Genomic DNA, 15891 nt, shown 5'->3' on the forward strand with positions numbered 1-15891 from the left:
CTCCACTGGCTCCCTGTCCGTCACCGCATTGATTTTAAATTACTTTTAATTGTTTTTAAATCCCTAAATGGTCTGGCCCCACAATACTTGACCGAGCTGCTGCATCACCATACCTCGTCTAGAGCCTTGAGGTCAGCTGACCAAATGCTTTTGGCGGTCCCCAGATCCAGGCTAAAGACCAGAGGGGACAGAGCCTTTTCCGTTGCCGCCCCTAAGCTCTGGAACAGCCTTCCCCTCCACATTAGGTCAGCCCGGAGCCTGGGGGTCTTCAAAACCCTCCTTAAAACCTACCTCTTCTCGCTGGCCTTTGACCCGAGCTGAGTCCGCCCACTAGGCCACCATTTCTAGTCCCCCCCCCCTCCCACCCCTTCGCTTTAGTTGTATTTTTCAATTTGTAGCACTTTTATTATTATTATTATTATTTTTTTTTTTTTTCTGCAAATTTTTTTTTTTTTTTAAACTTTTTATTCGACCCCTTTTACCGTATTGCATTTGCATTGTCTTGTTTAGCACACTCATTGTTTATGTTCTTTGTTTGTTTGTTTTTTGTTTTGCTTAGTTGTTGTTTTTTTTGTTGTTGGTTTTTTTTTTTTTGTTTTGTTTGTTTTTTGTTTGCTCCATGCTTTTTTAACCTGTAAAGCACTTTGGTGCAACCTAAACAGTTGTTGAAAATGTGCTATATAAATAAAGTTGACTTGACTTGACACCTGTGAAATAATGCTGTTTAATCAGCATCTTGATATGCCACACCTGTGACGTGGGATGGATTATCTTGGAAAAGAAGAAATGCTCACTAACACAGCTTTGTGAACAATATTTGATAAAGTAAAAGTTTTAGTTCCTTCTTTATCATCCTTAATTTGTCTATAATGACAATACAAAGCTGTATCATACCTTAAAATGTTACCTCAAATAAATTGATATAGTTTGGCAACAAGTCATAAATGCACACACAAGCAATAATTTAATCCTTGTGTATAATACACATGAATTATTAGAGTATGTACTCCATATATGCATACTGACAGTACGATGAATCATATAAGTGCAACTTACAATGATAAATGACTGTTACTAAAAAAATGTATTTGTTTATTCTGAACAGGAATACGTAACATTTATAATATAGTGTTCGATTGTAAAGAGGTGTAGGTCACTATGGTTCTGCACCTCAGCAAACAGGGATGAGTTCATATGGTGTAGAAAACTTGCATGATGTGACTGGTAGATTTCCATTGATTGAAAACAAAACACGTTTTTGCACTGAAGTCAGACAAAGTAAAAAGGGTGCATGTATAACAAATTGAAGCATATTAAAGCCATGAAAACAGGAATTCCAAAAAACATAATAAATATAAAAGGAACTTGCACTTTTCAAGGTGTAATACTTCAAACATCCACAAGGTGACACTAAAGCAGAGAAAAATGGGGCAGGAGTTCTTCAGAGCATGCTTGTTCAGGATGACAAAATAATTAGGGTGCTCTCTCAAATGATCCTAATTTAGACACTTGATTAGTAGGTAAAGTAAAAAGAATTTATACAGCTTTGTGGAAGACGGACATGAAAGCAGGAGCATAACTACTTCCAGATGAGTCAATAGGGAGTTTTTGATCAACATGTGTCATATAGCAAATAGGAATAAGGGTGGCGGGGCATTTAGTGGGATGCAAATGCAAAAGACAGCATGCAGATCACGACGTGTGGAGACATGTTGGCTTGATGGACAGGTTTCTTATCCGATGTGCAACTGTGGAAAGGAATAACACTGGGTAATTTATCCCCCAACTTCAAATATTCATGCTTTGGGAATTCCCGTCAGACAGGAATCTTTGCGGAGAGGTGTGTTGTGGATGCTGAGAGTAATCCGACATTGTCAGGATTACAACAAGAAGTCTTCGCGATTCACACAAACAACACAGTACAGGTTAATTAAGGATGGAGAGGTTGGCTAGCTGCACTAACAGACACAGCTTTCAAGGTATCACAGTAAAAAGTAGGCCAGATCCAGAATGTAAACTTCTTCTGCGCTACAGTTAAATGACGGTGTCGGGAGAAAACAACTTAAACATTGTAAAGCAAAAGACGTACAAAGCTATTAGCAGCCTGCCATCCTCAATAAGTTAACAGTACACACACGAGGGATAGAGTTGAAGCACACACAGGGCTGTAGTGTGTGTGTGTATAGTGTAACAACAAATAAGGCATTTTTCCAAGAGGGAAGGTGTGTAGTGTCAACAAACTGCGGGATATCACGAGGAGATCTCAGCCAGGCGCTGGAGTAGAGTGGAGAAGCCCGCCGCCTGCTGGGAAAGCACAGCAACCCGGTCCACCATCTCCTGGGACGCAGACACCGACGGGTAGTTTTGGGCAGCACCTTTTGTCGCCACCACCACCGCCTTTAAGGCCTGGCAAAGTCGACCCCCCGAGGTTGTGATCTGAGGGTAAAAGAAGTCAAACAGTCAACTGAAGGCACACACGGCTAATCATGCCTAAAAGAGAGAACTGCATTTTGGGGGGAATTTTGTTCACAATCCCAGTCTTTTTTTTGCATCATAAATTGTAATAAACGGCTCGTACTAGACAACTAACAATGCAGTCAATGGGAGTCCTCTATACTGCCCATGAATCCTTTAAAAAAAACATCCAAACCAATCAACAATACTCCATTTTCATGTCGCGACCTGCATATTAACTAAGTATTAGCAACATGGTTATTACAAGAGCTAGGAACTACTTTTAGCAGCGCCTTATTTACAGAGGTAACTAGTTTGTGCAGCCATTGACATACTGAGCCGGTGGAGTGCTGCATTGCGTCTGCGTTTGTAAAAAAAAAAAAAATTTTAGATTATAAATCATGCCTTGCACTTGTATAATAGACGGCTGTGGCCATAAGCAGAGAAGTTGGACAACTATGAAATTCAATTTAGACCTGAAGACATTGCAAGACGCTTGTTTTATCCCAACTTTTTTGTTTTTACCCAAGTGAGGATTATGATGACTTCGACATCTATATGGGGAACAAAAGTCTTGTGCCGAATGATACAAACACCCCACCATTCGGAATTGTAGTGAGAGCGGACAATATACAGTGATTGTTTTATTATGTTTTTTGTTTAGCATTTCTGCTACAAGATGCTTAGGGCCTGATTTACTATGACCCAAATACTACACGCTAAACAGCGTGTGCAAAAAATAAAATAGCGTGTGCAATGAGTGGGCGTGTTGCATGTGATCTACTAAGACTGTGTGTGCGTTTGAAAAGTGGTACAGACCGCCTTATTTGAATGAGGATTTTGCGTGCATACAGAGCTTTTACCACAAAGATGATTATTTTCTACATTCATGTTATGCTCCTATCTGTGTGCGATGTGTTGAACCGGCGGCACACATCTATAATCTGTAATCGCAATTTAGACAACAGAAACATATGCACACTGACACTTAATTCTGAGCGCGAGGCTGTGGATCACGTCACCAGCGCATTCGTAATTCTGCAATGGATAAAACACAAGAAAATTCACAATGAAAGGCATCTTTTCATGTCGGAGATATATTATAGTAATATATTTCCTAAATAAAAAAAAAACATTAAAAAAATGCCAGGAGACACCAAAAAGAGGGAGGGGGAATCGAACCCCCATGTCCAGTCTTGAGTGAGTACGCCCAAAGTCAAGGGTCTTAAACCACCAAAATGCAATTTTAAAAATTAAGAATCATTTTACTGTATTATTTTTCTTTTGTCAAATTAAATGTGCACGTATACACATTTTGGAAATAACGTGCTTTCTGTTATTTAATATTAATATGTAATCAATCTATTTTACTCTAATGTCAAAGTGAGTTACCATGCAGTAGCAACTGACTAGTGCAAACATAAGGAGAAAATAAATTGAGGAAGACAATAAAGAACATTTCAACAAATATTAAGACAGCAATTACTTTCGCTTACAGCAAATTATGAAGTGAATCAATTGTGTCATGAGTACAGGGGGACATTTGTTATTCCGTCATTTTGGAATTATCCATACATAATTTTCCACAATGGCATTGAATATGTTGTCATTTTTGTCAAATGATTTGTGTAGTGTGTGACTTTTTGGAAGACTTCCAAAACAAGACAGGCAGTCAAATAGCTGGTACTAAAAATATTATGTGCCTCTCACTTAGACAAATCAAACCACACTGTTAGCATTTTCTCGCTGTAAAACAAACTCCCAAGTTTGCATTGATGGAGAATCATTATTGATTTTGGCTGTTTTGTTTTAATTAGATATATTGTTGCTTTTATTTGTTTCATGCATGACTAAAGCATTAGATCACTGAGGCAGAGGTCTGGACTCAAACCACCCAATTTGTAGTCAGACTCGAGTCACACTTCTGATGACTTTGGACTTGACTTGACAATATGATCAAAGACTTGAGACTGTAATTGGACTTAAACATCAATGACTCAAGATTTGACTCATATTTGACTCAGACTTCAGTCTGATGACTTGAAAATACTTGTGAAATTTGGTGGGTGTAATTAGTAAATGGGCCATCAGTGTTAAAACAAGTTCACAAAATGTACATATTAGCATACTTGCCAAAAGGTGAGCTGTGACAATAAAATTGAGCAATTCTTCACCATACCATCAGCATTTGCTCGCACAACTAAGACATTAACTGTAAGCACGCAAAGGAAAACAGACGAGAAAGTAATGACACAACACGCTGTCAAAAACTTACGGTCAAACATAATCAACAAAAAAATTAGAACACAACACACAAAACAAAAAGGCAAGTAAAACACACTTAATACTGATGAACAATAAATAACAATAAACACTTCAGAAAACAAAACTCTTTACAGTGGAAATAGGGCTCAAAGAACGACGAGAAACCGGAACTTCCCATAAATATGAAAAACAGTCTGTTATGACGTGTCTATGTGGCGGCAATCTTGGTTAGGACAACGGTAAAATTAAATGAAATGTATTTACAATGAAATTAAATCATAACTTGCTAATTGTTCAACTCATTTCTAAAGAAAACGACTTACAATGACAACATAAGTGAAAGAAAAAATGTGCATCTAATTGTGCTGTGTTTTTCTTTGGCCTATACCTCCTCACGCGATTTTGTGTAATCTTGCTGATTAACATACGTATTTTTCGGACTATAAGTCGCAGTTTTTTTTCATAGTTTGGCCGGGGGTGCGACTTATACTCAGGAGCGACTTATGTGTGAAATGATGAACATATTACTGTAAAATATCAAATAATATTATTTAGCTCATTCACGTAAGAGACTAGACGTATAAGATTTCATGGGATTTAGCGATTAAGAGTGACAGATTGTTTGGTAAACGTATAGCATGTTCTACATGTTATAGTTATTTGAATGACTCTTACCATAATATGTTACTTTAACATACCAGGCACGTTCTCAGTTGGTTATTTATGCGTCATATAATGTACACTTATTCAGCCTGTTGTTCACTATTGTTTATTTATTTTAAATTGCCTTTCAAATGTCTATTCTTGGTGTTGGGTTTTATCAAATAAATTTCCCCCAAAAATGCGACTTATACTCCAGTGCCACTTATATGTTTTTTTCCTTCTTTATTATGCATTTTCGGCTGGTGCGACTTATACTCCTGAGCGACTTATACTCTGGAGCAACTTATACTCCGAAAAATACGGTACAAACAAAAACAACAAGTTAATCATTATCAACATAACCCACCTTGGCCCGCAGGTCAGTGGAGGTGAGTAGTCGGGAAAGCGTGTCGCCAATAAACACCAACTTGTGGGCCGTCACGATGAGGCTCTTTCCGCGGGCCACAAAGATCCGGGGAGGCTGGTTGCCCTGTACGCTGGTGAACAGCACGTCGATGGCGTCAGCCAGGCAAGAGAGGTGAGCGAGGCTCTGGGATGAGTAAAAGCACAGCAGCTCCGAGTCCTCCAGGGAGAGGGACACCGGCAAAGGAGGGGACGGAGTCAGCTGGAGGACGACATGGATAAACAAACAGTCTAAAATATGTAGACATGCACTAAAACAAGTAACAATACATTATTGAATAGATTAGGCAAATATTGATTTAAAAAATCTCAACTGAAATGCTGTATGGAATGGGAAATATGGAATTGTAGAATAACTTTTTTTTCCATTTGTGATTGACTATCTTAGGAACTCTAATACCTTTTACTGAAATACTTATTGGAACCATTTCACAAGCGAGACCAGTACATGTATGCTGCATTTTATTCTCTGCATTCAATTGACTTCTTGATTGGATACACCTGTTTGCTCCCAAGCGCTTGAGTCAAAGATGACGTGACGGGAATTTTTGGACTAGGTAATGTGGAATCGCAAAAAAAAACCCAGAAGTTTAGGGAATGTGGAAAATAATTAGCCTGAATGAGCTGATGTTTTGGAAAGATTTGAAATGGCTGTAAAAGTAGGAATTTGAAAAATGTTCCATTCATTTTGCACCAATTAAAAATTTTACTGCCCGACAACTGGAACTTTTAGGAATGTGAAAACTGGTGAGCCTGGTCCTGAGTGAGCTGCATGTTTTGATGCTGGAATGGTTTGAAAAATGTGGGAAGTGTGCAACTTATCAAATTTATCATTTCATTTCCAAGAGAAGTTTTTGGAATAGAAAATGTGGAATTGCAGGAAAACTACACTAGTTAACTGGAGCCAAGAGATCGCCCGGCTGTCTTGAATGAGCTGAACATTTTGACTGTGGTTTGAAATTGCTGACAAATGCTGAGGGAGTGGAGCGTGGAAAAACGATCTGGAATAATACTAATAAACAGAAATCATTTTGGTGTACAATATGAATGAATGCTCTTAATCATTGACCCAACTATGCTTGCAGTTGGATGTCAGGAGACAATTATATACAGTACGTCAGTGAACGTCTCCGTTAAAAGACTTCTTGTCTTTCACTTGTTGTCCTGCAGACTGCTCCCCATGTAAGGCCAGATTGTTACAATACACAAGTGACCTCTTGTTGGCTAGCCGGTCGCAACCAAGGACTCAAACAAGGCGCACAAAAATGCAGACAGTGATAAAAAAAAAGTGACCTCAGTCTTACAGCAAGGGAAACAAAAAGCTTGCTTGTAATCTTGCTTCTAGGTTGTGACGTATTTCTATTTACATTGCTCAGGAAAAACAAACAAAATAACAAGACAGTTGGACTGTAATTAGTTCAACAGTTGTTGCATGATAAATTCTTGAGTCACATGTCTGATTGGTAAACAACTGACTCATCTGCATAGACTGCATTTCTACCCTAAAAAACAGCGAGAATGCCGCTATTTGGAATGGGGAAACAAGCAGAGGTAAAAACAAAGGAAGTGACTCACCCTTGGCTCTGAAGTGATCGTTTGTCCGTTCTGTGCCAGTGGAAGCTCCGGTTTTCCCTGGATGGGTTAGGAGAGAACATCCAGTCATAGTGCATCCAGTATCAGTCAACGGTTTATGCACACTTCCTCAATGAATAGCATAAGAAAATGTCTCCTAACTTCAGACATGTACTGTACAAAGGTGACATGGCCATGTAATTCAACATGAAAACTTACCTGTAGCTTGACGTATCCAACACTATCTCCATTAGTGACAGGGGGAGCAATGGGGGTCAGGCTGATTCCTGCATACTCGTTGCTGGGGTCGTCCTCGCCATTACTGGGGCCAACTGTGAGGGTCACGGTGGCCAAAGTGGGAGGCATGGGGAAGGCCGCCTGAGGCGTTGGAGGCAAAGGCCTTTCCTGGATCCAACTACTTTTACGGGAGCCCATTCCACCTGCGGGTGACTTCCCGTCGGACACCGGGAGTGCGGGCAGTGGCCTGCGGGATAACGATTCCTGTGAAGGGAGTCGGGGGCGTCCCTGAGTCTGCAATAGAAGGGCGCTTTCCTCAAGGGACCGCTGGACGAGTGACAAGAGTCCTTCAGGCGGAGGAGCATTGCCAATGGCAGACAATGCCGGCAGAAGGTCTGATAGGCGAGCCCAGGCCTGCTGAAGGGGCAGCGGGGGATCCCCGGAGTGACTGGCTTTCCACGTGGACAGGATTTCCGCCAGGGAGGTGGCCAGATCCCGGGACGACAGAGTTGTTGGCAAGCAGGAGGTGGTGCTCAGCACTGCGTGGATAAGGTTAGACAGTGAGGCTCTCCACTGCACATCCCCAGAGCCATTACTGGACAAGGAGAGACGTCGGGTTGAGGTGGAGGATGACGAGGAGGAGTGAGGCAGGACTTCGGCAGTCAGAGCAGGCATGTCATATACGCCACAGTCTGGCTCCAAAGAATCCCGTTGGTGATCTCCTGTGCTTGCTCTCTTCTCGGAGCCTGGGACGCAGCAGAGCTGACCGTTCTGGGTGGCGTCCTCCCCACACAGGCTGGTGGTGGACTCCCCAGGAACCATAGGGACACCGGGAAGAGTGGGGACACTGTAGACATCATCAGCATCGCCCGGCACCAACGTGACCTCTGATGTAGACCCATTCAGCGTTATTGTGGGAACGTCATAGACCTGCAATTGGAAGGAATTGATGGTTTATGAAGTGGCTGTGTTACAATTTGTGTACTTACATAATTACACATTTTAAGCACATATATTGTTCACACTGACAGGTAGAAAAGAAGGTACTAACTTGAATGGTTGCAATTAATTAAAAAGAAGAGAAGAAGGATAATTGACAACAGTAATTGACAGTCATGTCAAAACTCGCACCCTCAGGAACTAAGTATGCAGTGTAGACAGTATACTTATCGAAGTGTACTGACGGAAGTATTCCATTTGAGACACAGCTAGTGAGTTTGTAACATGCATGCATTGAAGAAAGAACATCTGGCATCCACGCACTGGTGTATCAAAGAGCTTCTTAGCCAGCTAAAAAGCCTGGGATATATTTATTTGAAAGAGGGAGAGAAACAATCCCAACAGCTGGCACACATGTTCAAGTAGCATGCAGGAGAGACCACTGGGGCTGTGGCTTCAGCGTGGCCCTAAGAGATGGGTGTGACTTGGGAGAAAATAGCAGCAGCATTTGGACCGGATAGACAGGCTCCCACAGCAGACTGCAACAGGTGTGGCCTCGTCTCAGAGTGGGGGGAGAAGGAGCTCAAGAGTAAAATGTGGAAAAAGTGATGCAATACTAACTGTAATGCAACTACACCACAAATGTGTATGTAACAATGATAACAGACCCGGCTGCAGAGAAATATTTAAGGGGGGGCATCAAATTTTTTTGTTTCTGTCAATTTCTTTGTCTCGTATTTATACTTTTACTAACATGTCAGTTACTTTTTTTATCATCTTAGTCAACATGCCTTTGTTTTGATTACTGATCATCTTATATTTACCTGCTCCGATGTAAAAAAATAAATAAATAAAATAAAAAGCTTCCAATGATGCTCTAAGAGTTTCTAAGCAAATGACGTCTTTCACTGGTTTGCTCCATTTTAGAGAAAAATGGAGTCCAACGCTTGTTTGTGAAGTTTTCATGACATCATAAAGGGAAAAAAAACTACTTCCTCATGAACATGATACCACCTCCAGCCTCCTAGCTCAGGGGTTATCCAACTTCTTTGTCAAACATTGACTTTATATGAGGGCTAGGGGTCCGTAACAAATTGTAATAACCAGTGTTCGCAATAACGGCTTTATATAATAACAATGTTAGTAATGCCGTTACTTTTACCAGTAACGAGTAATCTAATTACTTTTAGGTCTGTTACAACGCCGTTAGCGGTAGCTTGATGTAACGTGGCACGCTACTTTTGGTGTGGTTTTATGTCAACAAGACATCGTCATAAGTGAAGCAATTTCAATTCATGAAATAATATTTTTACTAGTGAAAGCAACAATCTGCACTAAAATGAACTGGTTATCAAATAGGAAGAGGCACCATCACACTGTGACACAGCAGACAACATACACACACTATGGATATATTGAACAAATCAGTGATTGAAGTGACACCTTTGCCATCCAAACAATACCCCGTTTGTTGACAAGAAGATATGACCGCCATCAAAGCACATTAAATCTCTTAATTAGGCAGAGGTGTAACACAATCCGGTGAAAAGATTCAAAAGAGCTCGTCAGAGCCAACAAACTGCCGGTGCTAACTGCTAAAGCTAGCAAACACAGCGCCGCTGAAACCCTCGATGACGTCACACGTCACTAGGCAACAGGCCCCGCCTTTGAAAAGCACAGACTTCGCGCACTGTGCTCTCATATTAAACATCTCTCAAATGCATATGCCAGACATTTAAAGTTTTTTTTTTAAGTAACATATGAATTACTTGTCCTAGTAATTATTTACATTTAATAAAGAGTAATTCCGTTAGTAATTCAATTACTTTTTTGGTAAGTAACGAGTAACCATAATTACTTACTTTTTAAAAAGTAATTTTCAGAACACTTGGACAAGCGGTAGAAAATGGATGGATGGATGGATGGTAATAACATAACAATTATAGAGATTTTCTTGTTTAACCTTTTCCCCATGTTAAAACATCAAAAAGTGTGACAATAACAATATCAACAACAACCAAATAACTTTGTTTAAATTAACTTCACTATTTCACCTGCAGAAAATACAAAATTACTTGAATGAGGAAGTTGTGTTGTCCTCAACTGCATATTTCTGTTGGAAATTGCCATGCTTTGTGTCATAATGGCGTTTTACAATGATACTCTTCACCAGGGCAACAGCAAATTAAATACTTAGGCTTGGTACGTGATTAGGGCAAATTTAAGCAATATTTATTTGTCCATTTCTCTTTCAGGTCTCAGTTTTTGGTCCATTTTTCTTTTCTTGAAAAACATTGAAATCTTATCTTGTTTGATTCATCTTAACACCTGTCTTTTGTTTTGGCTCACTGGTTTCCTCCCAAGACCCACCCCATTCCGCTTCTAATTGGCTCTAACCTCACAAAAATGTGTGTAACTAATAAGCCTCTTGGTCCTGAACGATACCTAGCACTAGCTAATCGGAGCACTTCGCTCTGCCAACTATACATTAGTCAGTCGCAGATGCGATATTTTTTTTCTTCAGCAAATAGACTAACCTAGTATCATTGTAATGTTAGCGTTGTAGCTCACATGGCTACATAACATTTTTGTCTTTTATGTTCCGTTTTTGTCTGTCATAAATGGCGTCTATTACGTCGGACAAGTGCAGAGTTGCAGTCTCTATGTAAAAAGTGCTAAATAATACTTACTGGACAAGCACTTGTGGACAAACGGCTCATTAGCATTACGACTACAGACACACCAAAGAGTGTGTTCTCAGTAGAGCTTACGTGGAACTGTTTAAACAACAGCATCATGGCTAGATTATGAGAGAAAAAAAACACCTTCCAGTAGACTATTGTGGCACCACTGAGATTTGTTGAAAAATATTAAAATATGAGACACTTAGGTGAGTGTCAAATGACTTGTAAAATGTAAAATTTGTCCTTACCTCTGTCTCAGAGTCGGCGAGTGGTGGGACACTGCGAGGGGTGTCATAGATGCTATCATCGTCATCATTGAGGACAGAGGGCACTGGACGCTGCCACCTGCCGCTTGGAGGGGTGTCGTACACCTTTTCACGATGACAACACAAATCATGTTTAAATTGGATATTCACTACATTATATTCTAACACTTACTCCTTAATCGAGTCTCACCTGGTCATCCACAGGATCTGCATAATCTCCTCCTTTGTAGTTGTGCATATTATTGATTTTCTCCAGGTCCTGACTCGTCTGCTTTTCCAACTCTGGCTGCAGGTTTGCAGGGGTGCCCCTGAAACCAAAATTAGCATCTCCTGACAAAGGTGCGGTCTGCTGCCCTTCTTTCCTTGTGACACCCCTCACAGGAGGTGCAGGCGGAGGGGGCTTTCTGGTAAGAGTCGGCGAGCCAGGGACTCGGGGGTGACCGGCTCGAACCAGTGAAGGGGACCCTCTGTGGCAGGCCAGACCAGCATTGCCTCTGGCCACAGCGGGATTAGATGGAGCACCCTTAAGCAGAGGTCTGGGAGACACCTGGGTTGGGGATGATTGACATGAGTGCTGATGGGCCAGAGCTGCAGTTGAGCTCCTTGGAGGGTTTACTGCCACAGGGGTGGGGATTTGATACATGCCAGGAATGTCCTGGCTGACTTTAGACTGGGGGGCCCCGGGTTTTCCGCTGACTGTGGTCGGGCCATTAGTGCAGGCAGCAGTGGGAAGAATTCCTCCTGTTGGGGTTTGGTAAACCTCTTCACCTGCCAGTGGTGTTCCTTTTGGCACCAAGTAACAGTCATCGGAGTGTCCCGTTGCGATTGTTTCTCTAGGGACAAGGTATGTGGTGTCCTCTGACTCGTCGGCCACTCTGGGGGAGAGATACACAGATTCCGGAGCCATTTGAACTCCTGGCTGTCTGGTATGCTGAGCAGCTGAGGGTAGTGGGCTTACTGGGTTCTGGTAAAGAGCTCCTGTCACTTCTGTGCCACGTCCTCTCAGGGAGGGGGAACGAGGCCTACTCGTCGATCCCATGTCCCATTCAGGCCTGGGTCGGGATCCAGAACTGGAGTGAGAGCGTGGACGTCCACCCTCCACCCGCCGCAGCTCCCCGGGTCTCGAAGCTGCGGCTCGCCCTTCGCCAACAGCTGGTGGAGAGCGGTACACGCTGTCTACGTCTTCGGCGCTGCCGCTGGCGGCCGTGTGGCACAGCGGCGCACCGGGCGCCAGGTAGATGCCATCTAGGCCGGGAGGCGGTGCGGTCTGGAGAAGGCGGAGACGGTTTGCCGGTGCAATGCCCTGGCGGCCATGCAGGGAGCAAAGCCACCAACCAGGTCCTCCGCTTTGCTCCTGTTCTAGAACCATCAGGATGTCCCCCTTCCTGAACGCCAGCTCCTCTGGACTCTCGGCTGTGTTGTCAAACAGCGCCTTTGCCAACACCGTCTGAGAAAAAGGGGACAAAATACAAAACAAAACACTTTAACCTCTTTCATCTTTTAATATTGTGTACTTAGTCCATAAGTACACAAAAGTGCACCTCATGTGTACTGACATGCAAATTTTTAATTTTACACTTTTTTCCCCAAATTCCATTGTATGTTATACTCTTCTGACACCACCAGATAGCAGTATAAGTGGCCATATGTCAGCATAAAACCCCAATTCAGTAGTGTACACAATTTTGGAAATAAGAGCTAAAAGGTGCTGTCCACGCATGTGGCCACTAAGGCCTTTAGAGGTTTAAAGTACCGTATTTTTCGGACTATAAATCACAGTTTTCTTCATAGTTTGGCCGAGGGTGCGACTTATACTCAGGAGCGACTTATGTGTGAAATTATTAACACATTACCGTAAAATATCAAATAATATTATTTAGCTCATTCACGAAAGAGACTAGACCAGGCCTGGGCAATTATTTTGACTCGGGGGCCACATTTAGAGAAAATAATGTGTCTGGGGGCCGGTATACTGTATCTATTTTTAGGAACACTAATACAAAACCTCACAATAATGTCTGATTGAATGCTAAAAACGTTATGACAGACCGCCTGAAAAAACGTAATGGAATTTTACATTTTTCTATGAAGGATAAAACACTGAATATTGACAAAATATGAACATCACACCCCCTTTTGATCGACATATTTTCCAATCAAGTGAAACGCAACAACAATGCAACAAACAGTGAAATATTAACGCAAAGGGTACAAAATAAACCCACCTACAATCTGAAATGTCTGATATATCACTAAACTTTAGAACTTTGTTGTGAAAATCTCCTTCCGCGTCTGTGGAAACGCTTCCCGCCCACACTGCTTGGTGCCTCGTCTGAGCTGCTGTGACGTAGATTACCATAGTAACTAATTAGATGACCATAGTAACTAGTATATCATCCAAAAGCGCAGATTCCAACCATTGAAATACTTTGTATAGTTCAAGATTTACGGTCATTAGAAAACATCACTGCACATCATAATGGCGGCTGCAGTTTCCATTTTAAAGATCTAAAAAAATATTTGGGAATGTCCGGCAGGCCAGATTAAAAAGCTCAACGGGCCGCATGTGGCCCCCGGGCCTTACTTTGCCCAGGTCTGGACTAGATGTAAAAGATTTCATGGGATTTAGCGATTAGGAGTGACAGATTGTTTGGTAAACGTATAGCATGTTCTATATGTTATAGTTATTTGAATGACTCTTACCATATTATGTTACGTTAACATACCAGGCACGTTCTCAGTTGGTTATTTATGCGTCATATAACGTACACTTATTCAGCCTGTTGTTCACTATTCTTTATTTATTTTAAATTGCCTTTCAAATGTCTATTCTTGGTGTTGGGTTTTATCAAATAAATTTCAACCCAAAAATGCGACTTATACTCCAGTGCGACTTATATATATTTTTTCCTTCTTTATTATGCATTTTCGGCCAGTGCGACTTATACGCCGGAGCGACTTATACTCCGAAAAATACGGTAGGTTTTTAACGCTTCTCATATCTGTGCTCTCCTAACAACAAGCACATTGAGGGAAGTGCTAAATAGGGACTATAAACAGCTGAATTGTTTGGGTCTGCTGAATACGAGTGAGGAGGGAAGAGTTCATGCATGTGAGACAAAATAGCACTACAGTCAATCAAATCAAAACAAATCTAGAACATGAAATTCACGAAGGGGGAAGTGGGCCAAAGAAGGATCAATGGTCAAAACGAACACAGGGGCTTAACGGTAATGAGCAGGGATGAGCAAGGGACGGCGGAGGGGGAGGAGGAGAGCCGCATCTGTCCCTTGCTGTTCCAGGTTTAATTGCCAACTCAAAGCTAAAAGAGTCAGGCCAAACCCCCCCTTTCGTTTTTAAAACGGCCCCCCTGGGGGTCTGCAAGGGTCTATTGAGCCATGTGGGGACCCCCACCCTTCATACACAGCCAATACGTTATGTCCAGAATAACAGAAACATACCCTCAATAAGTGTGCACAAATAGTGTACTTACAGACACGGACATTGTTGCAAGGGTGGTGGATTTGACTCAAGGAAAGTAAATCTCAAGTGTGCCAGTTAAGTCAACGGGCTCCATTTAGCTCCGCAGCGGCTCTCCACGATGAAAATTCGATGCCGAGGCACAGCTGGCTCTGGAGGCGACACATTGTCTCCGCCTGCTAAAAAAAACCACACACACAACATGGTCATATGAAATAGCAGCAAATGAAATGCATATTCTGGCAGTCACAACACCTGACCGTTATTCCACGCCCTGCAACGTTGTATTGGAGGCTAACATTAGCTTAGCATCACATTTTGAGATTATAGACGAGCGATGTTTTAAAGCAATTGCTATTCGCTGAAATGCGTGTTGTGTATTAATATACTCAGCAGATATATATATATACATACATCAATCTACCGCCGGGGCCTAGCTCCTAAGGCTAACATTAGCAGCACTTAATGCTGCTTATTTTCATCCGCTTTCGCTGCTAACCACAACACAAAGGCGGTCACCGCCATTCAAGGTGAACCGAGCTCACAATTATCAAACAAAACGTACACGTTACCTTCCTTAATAGCATTCGCCGACAAACTTCACGTCGGCGCACGGTAAGCGATGGGCTAAAAATCACTTCTTCTCAAGCGTAAAAATCCGTGGCCATTGGCGTTCAATCACTTTCAGCGATGACAACACAATGATCTCCGCCTTCTGGAGGGGCGACGCGGTGTCTAGATCTACAAACAGTGTGGATGACCCGCGGTCGTTCCGTTAAGTGAATCCAGTTGCTTGTCAGATCGCGTACGATGCTTCGGCCAGGATAACTGCTCTTCTCTGATTGGCTCCTTTGTTGTTAGTTGCGTTTGATGACACGATGACAACGCCAGAAATTTGGAATTTCGAAGACTAACTACAGGCAATGTAA

At 42.0% G+C, this 15891-nt stretch overlaps 1 protein-coding gene across 2 annotated transcripts; it reads right to left on the reverse strand.

Moving 5' to 3' along the window:
- Nucleotides 1-945: 945 nt before the first annotated feature.
- On the reverse strand, nt 946-15765 carry efs (embryonal Fyn-associated substrate). Of its 2 annotated transcripts, none has more exons than XM_062065989.1 (8): nt 15535-15765; nt 14976-15138; nt 11673-12929; nt 11465-11587; nt 7576-8523; nt 7360-7416; nt 5729-5986; nt 946-2436 (listed from the first exon to the last, which is right to left on the reverse strand). In XM_062065989.1, the coding sequence occupies exons 2-8, from the start codon at nt 14985-14987 to the stop codon at nt 2251-2253; spliced, it is 2841 nt and encodes a 946-aa protein (XP_061921973.1). In that variant the 5' UTR covers nt 14988-15138; nt 15535-15765; the 3' UTR covers nt 946-2250. The 2 variants fall into 2 exon arrangements, with proteins under 2 accessions (XP_061921973.1, XP_061921972.1); XM_062065988.1 differs by having other exon boundaries at nt 14976-15141.
- Nucleotides 15766-15891: the final 126 nt, after the last annotated feature.

The sequence above is a fragment of the Entelurus aequoreus genome, linkage group LG12 (assembly GCF_033978785.1).
Source record: "Entelurus aequoreus isolate RoL-2023_Sb linkage group LG12, RoL_Eaeq_v1.1, whole genome shotgun sequence".
In the NCBI taxonomy this organism is placed as follows: domain Eukaryota; kingdom Metazoa; phylum Chordata; class Actinopteri; order Syngnathiformes; family Syngnathidae; genus Entelurus; species Entelurus aequoreus.

What these genes read in the sequence shown, in the direction of transcription:
- efs (XM_062065989.1), bottom strand. An exon ending in CAGATCCTGTGGATGACCAG is followed by an intron (nt 11,588 to 11,672) that starts GTGAGACTCGAT and finishes CATCGTGAAAAG; the next exon opens with GTGTACGACACCCCTCCAAG. An exon ending in CCACTGACCTGCGGGCCAAG is followed by an intron (nt 2,437 to 5,728) that starts GTGGGTTATGTT and finishes TTTTACCCTCAG; the next exon opens with ATCACAACCTCGGGGGGTCG.